The sequence below is a fragment of the Salmo salar genome, chromosome 18 (genome assembly GCF_965601325.2).
Source record: "Salmo salar chromosome 18, fSalSal1, whole genome shotgun sequence".
In the NCBI taxonomy this organism is placed as follows: Eukaryota; Metazoa; Chordata; class Actinopteri; order Salmoniformes; family Salmonidae; genus Salmo; species Salmo salar.
In genome coordinates this window covers 68810584-68829632 of record NC_138308.1, presented here as the reverse complement: position 1 = coordinate 68829632, position 19049 = coordinate 68810584, and the positions used below count along the sequence as shown (strand labels likewise).

Here is a 19049-nt window from a genome sequence, read left to right as displayed (position 1 = left end):
CTTTGCTGCTATAACAGCCTCCACTATTCTGGGAAGGCTTTCCTCTAGATGTTGGAACATTGCGGGGACTTGCTTCCATTCAGTCACAACAACATTAGTGAGGTCGGACACTGATGTTGGGCGATTAAGCCTGGCTCACAGTCGGCGTTCCAATTCATCCCAAAGGTGTTCAAATGGGGTTGAGGTCGGGGCTCTGTGAAGGCCAGTCAAGTTCTTCCACACCAATCTCGACAAACCGTTTCTGTATGGACCTCGCTTTGTGCATTGGGGCGTTGTCATGCTGAAACAGGAAAGGGCCTTCCGCAAACTGTTGCCACAAAGTTGGAAGCACAGAATCAAAGAATGTCATGGTATGCTGTAGTGTTAAGACTTCCCTTCACTGGAACTAAGGGGCCTAGTCCGAACCATGAAAAAAAAAAGCACCAGTCCATTATTCCTCCTCCACCAAACTTCACAGTTGGCACTATGCATTCAGGCAGATAGGATCCGCCAAACCCAGATCTGTCCGTCAGACTGCCAGATGGTGAAGCATGATTCATCACTCCAGAGAACGCATTTCCACTGCTCCAGAGTCCAATGGCGGCGAGCTTTACACCACTCCAGCCGACACTTGGCATTGCACATGGTGATCTTAGGCTTGTGTGCGGCTGCTCGGCCATAGAAACCCATTTCATGAAGCTCCCGACGAAGTTATGTCGATGTTGCTTCCAGAGGCAATTTGGAACTCGGGAGTGAGTGTCGCAACAGAGGACAGCGCGTAAAAAAAATGTCCATCTGCTTCAGCGGCCCCGTTCTGTGAGCTTGTGTGGCCTACCACGTCGCGACTTATGCTCCTAGACGTTTTCACTTCACAATAACAGCACTTATAGTTGACCAGGGCAGCTCCGTCCACATACTTTTATATATATATATATATATAGTATATTTATTGAAAGTGCCAAGCAACAGAAAGTCAAATGAAATACTGTTTGACTTAATGGTTGCAAGTTACATTTCTTTGCCCAAAACCTTGTGAGTTGTTTCCATTGATGGCATTTCCGTTTTACTGTTCAACACCGACTGATGAATCTGGCGCTTTGTTGCTTGCCTCGAAGGAGTTGAATCTGGCACGCTGGACCAAGTCAAACTTTATAGTATTTTCCACTAAAATAAAAAAAGGTACTAAGTAGCCATGTGCCAGCGGCTGCAGTGACAACGTGCAGCAAACATAGAAAACTTTCCTGTCACAAAAAAAACACTTACTGCTGCAAAATTGGGACTGATAAATGTCATTGAGGGCGAGAGATAAAGAGAGAGAGATCAAGCGACAAAAAGAGAGCAAGGGAGACACGTGGAAGTACAGAGAGAGAAAGATGAGAAAAGACTCCGTGGCGGAATGAGACAAATGAAAAAAGGGGAGATTTGCATCAGAGTCTTTAATTTTGTTAGCTAGTTTGTTTTACATTCAACTTGAACTGGAGCCAGAGCAGACAGAACTAAGGGGGAGAACATACATTACTCTAAGGTTCAGACCGACTGTGCTAATAAAACAAAATAAATCTCAGTTGACTAGCAGATATAAATCCTACATTTTGTTTTCATTTTCTTGCAACACTGCAATCAACAGCTAATAAAATAAACTATTTTTGTTTTGTTTATTTGGTTCATTTTATTTCACCCAAAAATATGACGCTGTCTGCAAAGATTAATTCTATATTTATTTTCTCTGATGAAATGTAATGAATCTATTAACAATCTGAAGGTCACAGGAATTCAAGCATGCAATAAAAACCAGAAAAACAAACATTCTTTAAAGGCCTTAACCCATAGTCATGAGGTCATAGGTGTTAGGTCTGACAGTAGTGATTAAAGTGGGTATTTTCCTTAAAGCGTACTCTCTGAGGCAAACTTAGGTCCATTTGTCCATTGATTTCCCATACTATCCAAGCACCAGTCCATTCAAGTCTTCAAAATACAGATTGTGTGTCAATCCCTGAGATCTGACCATCTAAAAGTTTCACACAAAAAGTCACAACAATAAAAATAAAAAAGTCTAATCCTCCGCCTTTCTTTTCAGAGCTTCCTCTTCTTCTTCTTCTTCGCTTTCTTCTTCCGTCTCTTCTTGGCCAGGTAGTTAGTGAGGAGGTTAGTCTCCCTATCGTCTTCATCCTCCTTGTACCAGGGTCCCCAAACCCCTCCGTTAAAGTTAGGGTTGGAGCGGGAGTCTTTAGCTGGGTAGCGCACCGGGATGGCCGTCCTATTGTACTGTGCTAGCCTCAATAGCATCTTCTTCACTATGTGTGGGTAGTGTAGCGACAGGTCCACTCGTTCATAGGGGTCTGCCGTGATGTTGAACAGCCAAATGGACTTTCCCCGGTCCCAGCGGATGCGTTCGTTATGCCAGCGGTTGGTCAGAAGTAGACTGGAGAACGTCTGCGGAGGGACCCAGTCGCTGTAGCCCGGCACCCCAGTAAGGAGCTTCCAGTGACCGACCCGGAGGGCGGCCCGGATGGCCGTGTTCCAGAGGCCGTAGCCGGCCTTCCAGGATCCATTCTTGGCCTTAGTGTAGATAGGGTCAATGTTGTGTAGGATGTCCTGACGGGGGGACGGACGGCCCTCGCTGATGGCCTCCCATACGTCGTACCCGTCCAGGTTGAGGTCTTCGTCCAGAGTCCCCTCCCCCAAGGACACCAGGGTGGGGAACCAGTCCGTGATGTGAATCAACGCCCGACTTTGGGCCCCCTTGTTCACAAGCAGGGGACTATGGACGAAGCCTACGGCCCGGATGCCCCCCTCCCAGTAAGTTGCCTTGCTCCCCCTCAGTGGCCAGTTGCTGCCCCCGGCCATGGGCTGGCCCCCGTTGTCTGACGAATACACTATCACTGTATTGTGGTAGAAACCGTAGCGCTTTAGCGCCAGCGTGAGGTTGTGGATGGCCTCGTCCAGGCAGGACACCATGGCGGCGTACTTGCGACGATGTAAGTTAGGGATGGACTTGTAGCGCTCCAGGTAGAGAGCGGGCACCTGTAGCGGGGAGTGGACCGCCTGAAAGGCCAAATAGAGGAATAAGGGTTTCTGAGGGTTGTGGTGAGCCAGGATGTCCACAGCTTTTTGGGTGAACATCAGGGTTGAGTATTGGCCCCTATCTTGTTCCCAGGCCGCCTCCTCCCCTTCATAGAGATCATAGCCACACATGCCAGGACCGTCACATTTATAATGGCTATAGTAATCACCACTACCCAGCAGGGACCCAAAGAAGGTGTCAAAGCCGCGCTGGGTGGGCATGCAGCCGCGTTTGTAGAAGCCCAGGTGCCACTTGCCCACCATGTGGGTGGAGTAGCCCGCCTGCCGGAGCTTTTGTGGCAGTGTGACGTTCTCCAGGGGCAGACAGTTGGCCTGGGTGGGCCGGATGACCGAGTGCTGGAGGCCCGTGTGGATCTGATACCTGCATGGGACACAGAAGAAATGGTGTTAGTCAATCAACCAATCAAATCTTAGCTATGACTTTTTTTTTTCACAAAGAGAAAGCCAAGGCGACAGTGGCTAGGAAACACTTTTGTTGATCTAAACATTGAGAAGAACCAGCGTGTAGAGGGAGAGACAATCCTCATCTGGCTGGCCAGAGTATCCAAAACAAGTCACACATCATAAAGCATTTGCTTACATTTACAGCTGAATATAATATAGTTGCAGTATTATGTTATGACAGGTTCATACATACGCCGCATTGACTCTGCTGTGGTGTTTGGACATTTCCTACCTCCACTTTTTGACATTCACCAGTTGGCTCGACTTTCTAAACGTTGAATATGCTTCCTTGGAAATCTATGCTTGAATTGTGAAGGAGTTTCATGGCATATGATGTGCACACAAATTGCTCCGCATAGGGAAAATAGGCTATACTGGATGAGAATATTTGTACAATTTCAACACGCTACTGTATAAATTTCCAATAAACTGAACCAAACACTCAAGGTTCTGGTAATCCATTTAAAATTCATGCAGTTAAGTTTCTAAAACAACAATGAATCCTTTCACAGGCCATTTAAATGCAATGAAACGGCACAGAAACAGCTTTGCGTAACAGATTACACACATTATGCAATCTAATTGTAATTACAATGGACTTAGTCCAAAGCAAACACGTTTAAAATGACAGTTGACTGCTTGGGCTAACACGGGCTGGCAACCAGAGAACATAGTGATGCTTGACAGGAGATGTCCAAGAGCAATATGCCAGAGGATGTAGTGGTAATAGTGCTGGGTATTTGGGGCGAAGAGTGTCAATTCGCAAAAACCCATCATTCAAGAGTCAAGGCAAGCCAGGAAACGGAGCTGTGACCTGAAACGAATGATGTTCCTAACTTTCTATATTGTGACGGCCATTTTGGCAACGACCGAGATGGAAAAGAAAGCGATGACCTGTGTTGGACTTTGTCTTGGTGTCTTCACAAGGCTGGTGTTATGAGAGTGATAGAGTCTTTGTGTAGAACAGACCTGAGTTCCCGAAAAAGGACCACATGCCTATTGTCATGAGCAAGGAAATAGTCAACAATCAAAGTCCAGAGGTAATTGTTTGTTACCTAGTGGTAACAATCAAACCCCAGACAAACCAAAGTTACTGTGTGTGCAGTATATTTGTTTGCACAACTACTGCCTATGTACACACATCTTACTCTGAAAACATCTTTGTGCTATGCTTACTGAGTACCTCAAACCATTCTGTGATTGTATTTGGCAGTGGGAATAAGGTCTGTTTATTATATCAGACCATGTAAACACTGCAAATGTTGGTTTTAAAATTGAGCACTTAGTCTCGGTAATGTAATCAAGGAAGGCACTATTCTGTTAGTAATGTGAAGTAAAAAGCTGTACTACCTTCATGTACAATGACATAGTGACTGATTTCTGGCTAGGTTACCCATGCTAGATCCGGGAGCAACAAAGGTAGTCTTTTAAAAAGCAGGTCCTCCAAATGTCTAGAGGTGACGGCCCGTCTTGGCTCAGAAAGTGAAGCAACCTGGGACGTTGGAGCCTGTCTCGGTAGTAATTACGTCTGACTCTCCTGTGCTGCTTTTAGACGGAGAAAGCCAGACTACCTCAATCCCTCCCTTTCATCCTCCTCTACTTCTCTCTCATCCCTCTTTCTCTCCTGCTGCCAGTGGCAAAACAGGCAACCACTCACTAAGGAGAGGTAGAGAAAATAAGTTGGTGTGCGCTTTGAAAAAAGGAGGCTTTAGCTGGAGGGAAGCCAGGAGGTGGACAATCGAACCTAAGGCTTTCTTAGCAGAGTCTATACTCTTCACAGAGGTAGTGCAAGCACTGCAGCTCTCTGTTCAAAGTCCCTCCTGGGGATCCAAATCTATGATTTTCATGTGGAATATACCTCCCCTCACACAAAAACAACCCATGCATACACACACACACACACACACACACACACACACACACACACACACACACACACACGCAGAGAATGTACATGTACGCACACGCATCCGATCCCCTCCACACAGCGCAGCTTGGCTGGTCATTGTCCTACGCTTGAAGTCATTTATTGGTGCTCCTGGTTCAGTTTAAGCTAGGTTTACTTCAACATTGAAGTGATGTGTGGGATCTGCAGGTTAAAGCGGCAGGAGTTGATTGAAAACATTTCCACAGCCCCAAACACTCGCTTATTCACACTTGGACACAGCCCTATGCATGTCTTTGCATGCATTTTTAGCATACTGCATCTTTGAAGTGGAAATACGGTGGAGTACACACTACAGAAACACCTCGCCATTGACTTAACTTTAATAGTAAAAAAACATGACTGGCCTAAGTGTTTTAGGCAAACTGGCTAATAATTCCCTTGAGAAACTGAAAGTTATAAATGCTGTTTAGTTGATGAAACACTGGAACGTTCTAAGAGGTTTTAGACTTAAATTGGTTATTCACTGAGGTACATGTAATTCACTTCATATTTTCACACAATATTAAAAAAGGTCAGACAGAAGCTGACCAGAGTTTGCAAATTGGCATAATGATTGTTGTGTGTGTGTGTGTGTGTGTGTGTGTGTGTGTGTGTGTGTGTGTGTGTGTGTGTGTGTGTGTGTGTGTGTGTGTGTGTGTGTGTACATGTGTAAGCTGCTATGTGTGTATGTATGTATGTATGTAAGCTTATTTGTGCATGTGCGCGTGCGTATGGCTGTGTGCTTGTTTGTATGCTAAAATGACAGAACATGGTTTTGCTAATGGACCTCGGGAGAGGGTAATGGTGTAGTCTCTCTGGCAGTCCATAACGCTCGACAGTACAGTACTCTATGCCTCAGGAGTCATTCAGGCGGGAGGACCGTCTTACTGAACACATGGAACAAGCTCTTCCTCCTCCTCTCCTCCTCCTCCTACAAGTCACCGTGTGGCCGATGTGTCTCAATGAACGCCGCACAGTCGCTATGGTAGTAAAATAGCGTTGTTCACCTCCCACTGGGCACACGCTGGTGAATCAGTGCCGTTTCCACGTCATTTCAATTAAATTACGTTGAACCTGCGTGGACCAGACGTTCAATTGACATCTGTGCCCAGCGGGCTGGTGGCAGTGTTGTTGTTTGGTCCCATCTACACTGTAGTGTAGTTACACGCAACACGCAGGGATCGGGTCATTAGTAGAGTATACAAACCCAACATCTGGCATCCAAAACCTAAGATCCTCTGGTGTCTTTTGAAAGGAGAATGGCTGTAGCATATGGGTTAACCTTTTACTGCAGCGGGCTAAATCAGGGTCAAATCAGTTTTTCGTGGTAGTCTTAAAACACATTTACTTTGAAACAAAAGTATACACATGGGTCATGGGCTTACAAAAAGAAGACGCCTGTACCATGTCAGATATAGAACATTCCACCCATGAGGCCACTAGCTCATTTTGACTGCAAGAAAGGCCTACGTAGGTCTCAGTGGCTCCTAGGATTCTTCTTCAAAAAAAAAAAAGTATTTTATTTTACTAGGCAAGTCAGTTAAGAACAAATTCTTATTTACAATGACGGCCTACTGGGGAATAGTGGGTTAGCTGCCTTGTTCAGGGGCAGAACAACAGATTTGTACCTTGTCAGCTCGGGGATTTGATCTTGCAACCTTTCGGTTACTAGTCCAACGCTCTAACCACTAGGCTACCTGCCGCAAACATGGCAAACAAGTGAAGTGGGGCAGTTTAAAATGTTATATAAACTTTAAGATGTAAGATTCAATATATTAGTGAATCATAATTCATCTTTGAGGATAGAATGAATGGGAAATGATCATCGAACACTAAACATTCAGTGGGGCACTACTACGGGATCTGGGATGAGAACCAGATTGTGTTGCTTTCATGTGGGTCTGGGATGATCACTTCTCACCAGTTAGTGGTCTGAGTAGGGGCCTCTCAATCGCCACTCCACAACAAAAACACACTGGGTGAATAGAGGAAGCATTGTTGCGCTGAGCTATCATTAACTGGATCCAATATGGCTCAAATAAACTAATATAGTGATGGAAAAAATAAGTCAAGGGAAAAGCAACATCTGTCTTAGGGTAGAGACTAGAGAGACAATCAAGCAAGCTCTTTGGTGGTCCATGGTGGAACTTGGCGCTGAGAACGTGGGCTGACTCGAGCTGAATCTGAACCTGGTTACCCCAATTGCCATAATATATTCATTAACATGTGTTGAAGTGAACTCAGATTTCACAACTACAGATAAAATGTGCAGAGCAAACTTTACTTTCCGTCTATATGTTTAGCGCTTTTCACAAGCAATTATACGTCCATGTTTACTCTCTTCATTCGCCCATAAATGTCTATAAAGTGCTGTTTCTGGAGGGATTTCTGCTCCATTATCTTCATTCTCAGCCAGACGCGGACCCGCTTGTATGCATTCCACCGGCGTATAAGATTAGATTTTCCATTCCGTGCCTTCGAAACTTCATTTGTTTTTATTTGTCCAGCTTCGTATTAAAGCCAACGATTGAAATCTGGGATTGAGAGGAAGGGACAATGTCTCCCTGAGGGGTATCTTTTTCTTCAGATTTTAAAGCCACACAAAATCACAATGCAACACAGTTAGAAAAAAAGGACAGATGCACGTCAGAGCTGTGTGTGTGTGTGTGTGTGTGTGTGTGTGTGTGTGTGTGTGTGTGTATAATATAAGAGTCTCTTATGTGTTCAGCCGAAAGGTAGTGTGCGCATGTGAAAGAGAGCAAGTGTGTGAGTGGGTATGTGAGCGCATGTGTGTTTCTGCGAGTGCGTGTGTGCCTGCATGAATTCATCTAAGTATGAGAGAGTGTGCGAGTTCACCATATAATCCTAACCCTCCAGAGAGTCTTATGGGATGCTGGTGCTCACATACCAAAAGGTTACAGGCGTGTAATGAGAATGTCATGCTACGCAGTCTCTTATCCCTAAACAGATCACTCATCTAAAACAAAAGCTCTTGACGTGGACTGGAATTCAAAAGTATCCTGGTCTATATCTATCTATAGTATTTCAAGGGAATGGGTCATTGGCCTTGAATTTGTATGGGTCTTGAGTGGTTGAAGGACATTTCTGCTTTCTAATCTTTATGGGCCCTTAAAAAAAGATGACTGGAGTAGTGAGCGTATTCAATGTGCCTCCCACCCGGTCGCATGCAGCCCGTTTACAGACCCTCATTAACATCTTACGGCATGAGCTCATGGTTCTTCCCTACTTTACTTCCATATCAACCAAATTACAGTACAGCCACAATCTCAAAAACACCCATTGTAGTCACACTAGCTATCGCCCCGGTTTATTTTTTACACAACCGCTGGACCACTAGGCCAACAAATCACAAGCCATTTTAAAACACAAATCAACAAGTGCAGCTTGCAATCACATAATCCCACAAGGCACAACGGGGATACCACTACTAGACTACACAACCACTGGGTTCTAGGCCTATACTAGGTTTCAAACCATCACTATCCCTGGGCCCGGGCCCGGCTCCATGTGCCAACCCCACGGAACTGTTCCACGTCTCCCCACATATGGTTGGAATAAGCAGCCTCTCCTCGGCTCTCTAAAGCTAATGAAATTCAGCCTTGGAGCGGTGTGGTTCCCTCGCTTATTCCCTTCCTCCCCTTCCCTCCGACTTGATCTGACTGGACCGCCCCTTCAATCTCACTTCTGCTGCTCCCTCCTTTGGCACTCATCCTCTTTAACTTATCACACTTTCCCTTCCAGGACTCAAAACACTATAGATTCCTTCGCTCTTGTCCGGACCCTCCCTTACACATTCTTCATTCCCTTATTCACACGTTGGCCTTGCTTCACATATCCACAGGTTCACTTCATCAACCGTCCCAGTGTGTATTCGCTCTGCAACCCAGTGTGCTGGGATGGAGTGAGTGTTTGGGTGAAGGAAAGGGTAGAAGGGCAACAGAGTGAGTGTATAGGGAGAGAGAGAGAGAGAGAGAGAGAGATGTACAAAAAGAGAGTGACAGCTCAGTGAAGCGACAGGAGATGGGTGAGTGAGAGGAGAAGCTGGGGGACTGTGGACAGTCTCTGCATGGGGTCTGGAGAAATGGAAGATGAGACTTGACTGGGGTGAGAGGCAAAAGGGAAAAGAGTAGCCCTGTGCAAATAAACCACGGTTCTGCCCGCGGTTTGATAGAGTTGCAACTTACAGCGCCTTGACACCAAGACGGCACAGTGTTTGGTTTTATAAAGCTGCCCTTATCCACATTGGTGATGTCCTCCACGGAACCCAGAAGCCACTGTGGGGCACATTCCTGATCATTTGTTTGTCGATGGATGGCGGTTCATCAGCGATGTGGGCCCTTGATAGCTAAATAGAATTTAGCTTTACGCCGATTCCACCGGAGTCATCCCCCGTGGGAAGTAGGGAGTGAGAAAGTAGAGAGAGGGGAACAGAGAGGGATTGATAGATGTGTGAGAGAGAGAGAAAAGAAAGAGAGTTTCAGGAGATGGAGGGGGAAAAAAAAGGTATTCTGGCTCTTTTCTCAATAGTTTTTATTCAGACTGGTCACACAAATCTTTATAAAAAAAGGAGTGCGTCTGAGAATGTAATAGTGAATTTAGACTACAGCAAGGAGACATAATTCAAGTCCATTTTAACACTACCTGACAAACAGCTGTGAGGTTGTGAAGTTTCCAAAAGTTCTGGCAAAAATAAATCAGCTGTCTTTTATGAATGCCTAATTCCACATCCGTGTACTAAAAACCCTTTGACAGAGGCCACACTTCAGCTCTGTCCGGACACGTTTGTCGTCATGTCTCAAGCTGTGAAATACGCAATCTTTGATACTACCAGGTGTGTTTACAAAACTTTCTGAAAAATTCCTTTGTCCCAACCGCCTTGTCTAGCAGAGAAGTTATTTCAGAGAACCTGGTCTTGAACACCAGCCATTGTCTCACCATGTCACACACCCATTCCACAGACATAGTCCACATTCTTAAACTTTAAAAAAGGAACACCATAGCTGGTGCCAGGCCAACACAACCTATGCCTTTTCCTTGGTATAACTCCTCACTTTTCCAGGAGTGAATAACTGAGTAGTACAGTGAGAGTTCATGGGATTTGAAGAGTCTAATAAGTCAAGGGCTGTTGTTGAACTTGGGAGGCAAATGCTCAACTGAAGCCTCAATGTTTTTGCCGCTGCCCTGAGGAAAACCAGAGGTCGAGGTGCTTCGATTCAGAGCTGCCGTGAGGTTAGGTACCGTAGCAATTTGTTATGCAGCTCCGTCATGGGGGGGGCTTTACCTTTGTACGAACAGCAGCAGAACAAATAAGTTTCACTTGTCTCCATCACTGACCCCATAACTTTCTCCTATCTCAGTCTAGATAACATCAGGGGGGTTTTCTGCATAGCAAAGTATTGGGTGGATCGCTTAAGTGTATTTTCAGGCCGCCTATGTCCAAACAGTAAATAAATATATATTTTTTTTATATATAATTTTTGGGATGGAACATTTGAGTGTAAACTTACATAAAGTATGTAGAAAAGCTAATGGACCTATATATCTTTGAGAACTAACAATCAACTAAATAAACAGCCTGGTCTCAGACTAGACGTAAATATCTGGAACACTCAAATTAGTATGATATGTTACGCTTGCTATGGTTACATAAGACAGATGGTTACTTAAGGCAAAAACAAAAGTATGGTGGTTGATCACTTGTCTCCATCGCTTCTCCATTACTGACCCCATAACTTTCTCCTATCTCAGTCTAGATAACATCAGTTTTTTTTCTGCATAGCAAAGTATTGGGTGGATCGCTTAAGTATTGGGTGGATTGCTAACCCTAACGCAAATGTGGAGAGGTGGGACTAAAGTCGCGAGTTTGAATCTCAACACGGACAACTTTAGCATTTTAGCTAATTACTTTGAGTTAGCTAACTACTTAATACATTTTTTTGCTACTTTGCAACTACTTAGCATGTTAGCTAACCCTTCTCCTTCTCCTAAACCTAACCTTAACCCATAGCCTAGCTAATGTTAGCCAGCTAGCTAACGTTTGCCACCTAGCTAGAATTCACAACATATCATACATTTAGCAAATTCGTAACATATAAAACAAATTGTAATTCGTAACATGCCATACGAAACGTAACATATCATTCTAAATGGAGTGTCTCGAATTTACATACAGAATATACAAAATGCTCTGAGACCAGGTTGAAATAAAAGCTAGACAGTCAGGGAGAATCAAGAATTAAAATAATGCGTTCAGCAGTATTTCTGTCATGGTATGGGGTCCCCATTGATTTTATTAATGTTTGAGTCACTCAGATAACGTAAGACATGGCAAAATGTGTAGAACTGCAGGAAATTCTCTGTTTTTTCTCTCAGCCTCATGGCCAACAGGAGGGCCTTTAGAATTTTAATGGAGTTTAATGAGGTGAAGACAGAAATACATTTTTAAAGAAAGCTGCGATTTCAGTGGCTGGGTCAGTCTTGCATGCTGCCACCACCTGATCTCTGCAAATGAAGGACCTGAGGGCAGAAGACAGTGGGCGCTTGTGTGTGAAGGATCAAGTTTGTGCCTCTCTCTGGTATCCACGTGTTGCATTACAGCAAAGGGAGAGAGGTTGAGCGGGACGGACAACATTTGACCTGGCCATCTCTAATCCTGCACAACAAGCTGAGTCGATTGAGTTGATTCTGGAAAACCCTCGCGACTCAAAGACCATTGTCACCATCACAACGATAGCTTCTCTTTTTAGGACAAGTGACCGGAATGATAGTGTGTGGGCATGGTAGTAGGGGGAGAGGGCACATCGGGGTTGAGAAAGGGGGTTTAGAGAGATTTTGTGACTATTGTGCAGACCTACTCCTGGACTAAAAAGCACATTTAAATGGAGAGTGCTTCGCAGTCCAGAAAGAGCCTTCATGCAAGACTTTTTTCGTCAGAAATGGCTGATATTACCTCTACTTGAACTTCATTACCATACATGTCAACGTGCCCCGGGATATCTGGATATTTTGACCTGTCAGTCCCCTTCAGTCCCCTGGGTAGAACTTAATATTTGAGGCAAGACAACCTGTCCATCTAGAGACAGTTGAGGGGGGAAAAAAATCATTTCAAACTACAGCCCTCTGGTGTATAGCTGTGGTTTACAATTGGGGCGCAACAATAACAACTGGAATTTAAATTGAGCGTGTGTGGCAGGTCAGATTCCGTTGGTTGCCATGTCAACCAGCCCAAAACCCCTAATAAGCCCCAAAACGATTACACCTCCAAAAAGGACCCTAAGCGGCGAGCAAAAGTTTAGAGATCACAACAACCACCCTTTCAGCACGATATTCAAGTTACTATATTGTAGGCCACAAAAGGGGAAAAGCATTGACATCTTGACATTTTAACGGTCCTATAGAACGGATCATGGGCCAGACATCTGCTGAAATCCCACCGCAAGGCATGGAAGGGAAATCCAGCCTGGCCCCTCTAATATACAGCACATTGCAGTACCATAGCTGTCCTCACATTTCTATCCATTAGTAAAACACACACAAAAGGGCCCCTAATCTCCTTTTCAGAGGACACCCTTCTGTTTCAAAACATAGATTTTAAAAAAACACCACCACTCTCTTGGAATCATCCTTTCAGGAGTTGCCTGGTACCATAACTGAATATACACCGACACTTCCATATGTACAACAGGGGTGGGTGGAGTGGGCAACATTGGAGACACTTTTTTCAGAATTTGCCAGAAGAGGTGCCCAGCAACCTTCCCGTTTCAGTAGGCAGACACTATAGGCGCAACTGAAATATCACATTTACATAAGTATTCAGACCCTTTACTCGGTACTTTGTTGAAGCACCTTTGGCAGCGATTAGACTCGAGTATGATGCTACAAGCTTGTCACAGCTGTATTTGGGGAGTTTCTCCCATTCTTCTCTGCAGATCCTCTCAAGCTGTCAGGTTGGATGGGGAGCGTACCTGCACAGCTATTTTCAGGTCTCTCCAAAGATGTTGGATTGGGTTCATGTCCAGGCTCTGGCTGGTCCACTCAAGGACATTCAGAGATTTGTCCCGAAGCCACTCCTGTGTTGTCTTGGCTGTGTGCTTAGGGTTGTTTTCCTGTTAGAAGGTGAACCTTCGCCCCAGTCTGAGGTCCTGAGTGCTCTGGAGCACGTTTTCATCAAGGATCTCTCTGTACTTTGCGCCGTTCATCTTTCAATCGATCCTGACTAGTCTCCCAGTCCCTGCCACTGAAAAACATCCCTACAGCATGATGCTGCCACCACCATGCTTCACCGTAAGGATGGTGGCTGGTTTCCTCCAGACGTGACGCTTGGCATTCAGGCCAAAGAGTCTAATCTTGGTTTCATCAGACCAGAGAATGAGAGACAGAGTCTTTAGGTGACTTTTGGCAAACTCCAAGCGGGCTGTCGTGTGCATTTTACTGAGGAGTGGCTTTTGTCTGGCCACTCTACCATAAAGGCCTGATTGGTGGAGTGCTGCAGAGATGGTTGTCCAATCTCCACACAGGAACCGGAGCTCGCGGTGCCTCGGGTTCGGTCACCTGCCTCATTACCTGGTTTTTACTCTGACATGCACTGTCAACTGTGGGACCTTATATAGACAGGTGTGTGCTTTTCCAAATTATGTCCAATCAATTGAATTTACCACAGGTGGACTCCAAGTTGTTGAAACAGCTCAAGGATAATCAATGGAAACAGGATGCACCTGAGCTCAATTTAAAATCTCATAGCAAAGGGTCTGAATACTTATGTAAATAAGCTATTTATTTTTGTTATTTTTAATAGCTTTGCAAAAATGTCTAAAAACATGTTTTTGCTTTGTCATTATGGGGTATTGTGTGTAGATTGATGAGAAAGACATTTTAGAATAAGTAACATAACACAATGTGAAAAAATTCAAGGGGTCTCAGTACTTTCCGAATGCACTGTATACGTTGCGTTTTCTTCTGTGGACGCAGGTGGTTGCTATAGTGTCTCCACTTGCAAACAGTTAAGTTGTTACTGTGCATCTTTGTTCTCCAGCACTCAATTATGTGTTTTGAAATGTTATCTTGAAGCAATCAAATTTATTTTATAAAGCCCTTCTTACATCAGCAGTTGTCACAAGGTGCTTATAAAGATACCGGGCCTATAACAACAAAAGCGCAAGCGATGCAGATTTATAAGAACAGTGGCTAGGAAAAACTCCTTAAATGCAGGGACCTAGGAAGAAACCTAGAGAGGAACCAGGTGAGAAAGAGAGCGAGAGAGTTGAAACAGCAGATTCAAAGCAGTCATTGTTGCACTTTATATTGTGTGCTGTTGCATGCATTTCAGTTGTCTTGAGAACATACAGTAACTGAAGTCTGTCTGCATAGCCTTTCAAGTCACATTGCGCTTCCATGCAGAAGTGGGATACTTCACAGGGCTCTTCTATTATGCTCCTGTGAAAAACAGTCATAACGCTCCAATGGACCTTACTCTAGTAATTTAGCCAACAATTAAGTCTCCCATGCACAATTAATTTTGACAATTGATCACCTCACATGTACAGGGCAGGCTAATTAGTGGACATAAGTAAATCAGTCTGAAGAAGACAATAACCATCCCCCTCGGGACGCAGGTGGAATGGTCACCTCTTGACTTTATAACACATTTATAACACTTTAACACACTCAGTGCATTGGCCCAGCCTGGTCTCATAGATTAGACATAACATAGTAAATGTACATACGGGACACTGAAATGAGTTAGTTAGATACTTTGCAACTTTCCACCTGGCTACCCCTACCCCGGCCAACAGCTCTGTACCCCCCCACAGCAACTTGCCCAAGCCTTCCCCATTTCTCCTTCACCCAAATCCAGATAGCTGATGTTCTTAAAGAGCTGCAAAATCTGGACCCCTACAAATCAGCTGGGCTAGACAATCTGGACCCTCTCTTTCTAAAATGATCTGCCGCAATTGTTGCAACCCCTATTACTAGCCTGTTCAACCTTTCTTTCGTATCGTCTGAGATTCACAAAGATTGGAAAGCTGCCGCGGTCATCCCCCTCTTCAAAGGGGGAGACACTCTAGACCCAAACTGTTACAGACCTACATCTATCCTACCCTGCCTTTCTAAGGTCTTCGAAAGCCAAATAGATCACCGACTATTTCAAATCATTCCGTACCTTCTCCGCCATGCAATCTAGTTTCCGAGCTGGTCATGGGTGCACCTCAGCCACGCTCAAGGTCCTAAATGATATCATAACCTCCATCGATAAAAGACAATACTGTGCAGCCGTATTCATCGACCTGGCCAAGGCTTTCGACTCTGTCAATCACCGCATTCTTTTCGGCAGACTCAACAGCCTTGGTTTCTCAAATGACTGCCTCGCCTGGTTCACCAACTACTTCTCAGACAGAGTTCAGTGTGTCAAATCGGAGGGCTGTTGTCCGGACCTCTGGCAGTATCTATGGGGGTGCCACAGAATTCAATTCTCGGGCTGAGTCTTTTCTCTGTATACATCAATGTCGTCGCTCTTGCTGCTGGTGATTCTCTGATCCACCTCTACACAGACGACACCATTCTGTATACTTCTGGCCCTTCTTTGGACACTGTTAACTAACCTCCAGACGAGCTTCAATGCCATACAACTCCCCTTCAGTGGCCTCCAACTGCTCTTAAAATGCAAGTAAAACTAAATGCATGCTCCTCAACCGATCTCTGCCCGCACCTGCCCGCCCCTCTAGCATCACTACTCTGGAAGGTTCTGACCTAGAATATGTGGACAACTACAAATACCTAGGTGTCTGGTTAAACTGTCAACTCTCCTTCCAGACTCACATTAAGCATCTCCAATTCTAAATTAAATCTAGAATCGGCTTCCTATTTCGCAACAAAGCAGGTATATTCCTTCCTATTTCGCGCTCCAGCAGGTATATTTCACTGGTCACCCCCAAAGCCAATTCCTCCTTTGGCTGCCTTTCCTTCCAGTTCTCTGCTGCCAATGACTGGAACTAATTGCAAAAGTCACTGAAGTTGGAGACATATCTCCCTCACTAACTTTAAGCATCAGCTGTCAGAGCAGCTTACAGATCATTGCACCTGTACATAGCCCATCTGTAAATAGCCCACCCAACTACCTCATCCCCAAAGTTATTTTGTTTTTGCTCCTTTGCACCCCAGGATCTCTACTTGCACATTCATCTTCTGCACATCTATCACTCCAGTGTTAAATTACTAAATTGTAATTATTTCGCCACTATGGCCTATTTATTGCCTTACCTCCCTAATCTTACCTCATTTGCACACACTGTATATATACTTTTCTATTGTGTTATTGACTGTACATTTGTTTATTCCATGTATAACTCTGTGCTGTTGTTTGTGTCGCACTGCTATGCTTTATCTTGGCCAGGTCGCAGTTGTAAATGAGAACTAGTTCTCAACTGGCCTACCTGGTTAAATAAAGCACAGAAGAAAAAAAAAAAAATGAAATGTATGAAATGTATGCATTCACTACTGTAAGTCGCTCTGGATAAGAGCGTCTGCTAAATTACTAAAATGTTAAAAAATGAAATAAATCAAATACAAAAACTACTTAGCATGTTACCTAACCCTTTTAGCTAACCCTTTCCCTAATCCTAACCAAACGTCTAGCAACCCAAAGGTTGTGAGTTTGAATCTCACCACAGACAACTTTATAATTTTAGCAACTACTTACTACTTTTTAGCTACTTTGCAAATACGTTGCATGTTAGCTAACCCTTCCCTAACCTTAACGCTTTAACCTAACTCCTAAACTCTAACCTCTAGCCTTGCTAACGTTAGCCAGCTAGCTAAAATTATTGTATGTTTTGCAAATTCATAACATATTGTACGTTTGACTTTTTTTTTTAATTCTGAAAATATCATACGAAATGGGTCATGGACATCCGCAAATTAATACATACCATACGAAATGTAACATACTGTATCATACTAAATTAAGTGTCTCGGATTTACGTACAGAATAATACAAAATGCTCCAAGACCAGGTTGATTGACCACAACTGAATACCCACCACAACTGAATACCCACTAGACAGGAGGTTAAACTTACCTGCCAGTCATCAATTGACTCCTGGAGGGGCTGCAGAGAGGCTGCACATAGTAATTCTCCAGTTTCACTCCCTGCGCTGCCAGCCTGTCCAGAGTTGGGGTTTTGATCTCGGACCCATGGTAACCCACATCCCGGAAGCCTTGGTCATCAACCAGGATGAAAATGATGTGAGGTTGAGTAGTCTTGTCAAGATTATTCACTCGGTTCTGCGAATTGCCATTCCAATTTTCCCACGACATCTGATAGCCACATGTTAGTGAAGTAAACGCTAATAAACTCGCCAGGACACTGAAGATAAACATCTTCATCCCCGACGTTTACACTGCATCAAAACCAAACCACTCGAATCATTGTATTAGTCTGGTAAAAAAAAATTAAGCGATAGTTGTTTGCTACATTGCAAAAGTTATTGGCAGTGGTTGTCATAGTGGACAACGCGCGAATGCGGTGGAGCGTTGCACATGTTCCGGTGTAGCAACCCTTGGAAATTGTGTTAGCATTGTCCTCAATAGCCTATTCTCATACTCTAGCCCAATGACAACGTTTGTGTTCAGTAGCCGACGATAATAGCAGTCCAGTCCTTTCAAATGCTACAATACGTGTGTTTGAAGTCACCACTATTAAAACGTTAAACCAAATTTCTGCAATGCAAAACATCTTCCCGTCGGAATGTTCTATTCCTCGTTTGAAACGTGGCTCCTCTTACCAAAATCGTTGAATTAACTTCACTGTATTGCTGTGCAAACAGTTAAAACTGTGTTACATCAATCCCGAACCTCACTTGTGTTTCTTCTGGGACGTGAGAGACTTGACAGGTCCTTCTCTCTCAGCAACGGCGAGTCTGCTTTAGAACCACCAGCTGCCAGCTATAGGGGCTGTTCCGTGTGTGTGCGCTCTCCTCGCACTCCACCATCAACACTGCATAACTGACATCTGAGAGATAATTCATACAGCACTGCCTCTGCGTTCTATCTTTCAACATCCCTGTCTGTCTGCCTCTCCAAAGTCCACACATGTAAATGGATGGAGGAGTACAAAGAGCATTTGGATCAAACTATTGATTGGGTTGTGACAGTGTGGATTATACAACGGGTGGGAAATTACCGCTGGCTAAATCTATGACGTTTAAATGCCTATTTACACTGTTCCATCTGATCGCACAATCCACTGTCTCATCAGCCCAGCCAGGCAATTTATAAACTTGATCTCCACTATAAAAAGCATTAAAAAATCTCGAATCATTAGCTCATTGTTATGGATGTATCCAAATAGAAAACAGTTTATGCAAATGCAGATACTTTGCTGTTATTCTGGCTGCACTTTTTGACATGGCTGTAAATTAGTCATAGTTGGCTAGCTAGCATACAAGGGATAAGAACATTGCCAGCCAGTATGGCAATGTAACATTTAGAACGAACGACTGTGCCGCGTCCATAGATTCAGAACAAAAAGACCGAACGACTGGGTCACTTCTCTAGCAACCCGAGATTTGTGTCGGGACTATATCTTGTGGAAGGAGTA

General features: G+C 44.2%; 1 protein-coding gene across 1 annotated transcript; it reads right to left on the bottom strand.

Annotated features, from left to right (window-relative positions):
* Window positions 1-1396: 1396 nt before the first annotated feature.
* On the bottom strand, window positions 1397-18539 carry LOC106577503 (arylsulfatase J). The gene is made up of 2 exons (XM_014155563.3): window positions 17529-18539; window positions 1397-3424 (listed from the first exon to the last, which is right to left on the bottom strand). Exons 1-2 carry the CDS (start codon window positions 17834-17836, stop codon window positions 2053-2055), a joined length of 1680 nt encoding a protein of 559 aa, XP_014011038.3. The 5' UTR covers window positions 17837-18539; the 3' UTR covers window positions 1397-2052.
* Window positions 18540-19049: the final 510 nt, after the last annotated feature.

What these genes read in the sequence shown, in the direction of transcription:
- LOC106577503 (XM_014155563.3), bottom strand. Translation starts at nt 17,836, where the DNA reads ATGAAGATGTTTATCTTCAGTGTCCTGGCGAGTTTATTAGCGTTTACT. An exon ending in AGTCAATTGATGACTGGCAG is followed by an intron (nt 3,425 to 17,528) that starts GTAAGTTTAACC and finishes TGTCCCATGCAG; the next exon opens with GTATCAGATCCACACGGGCC.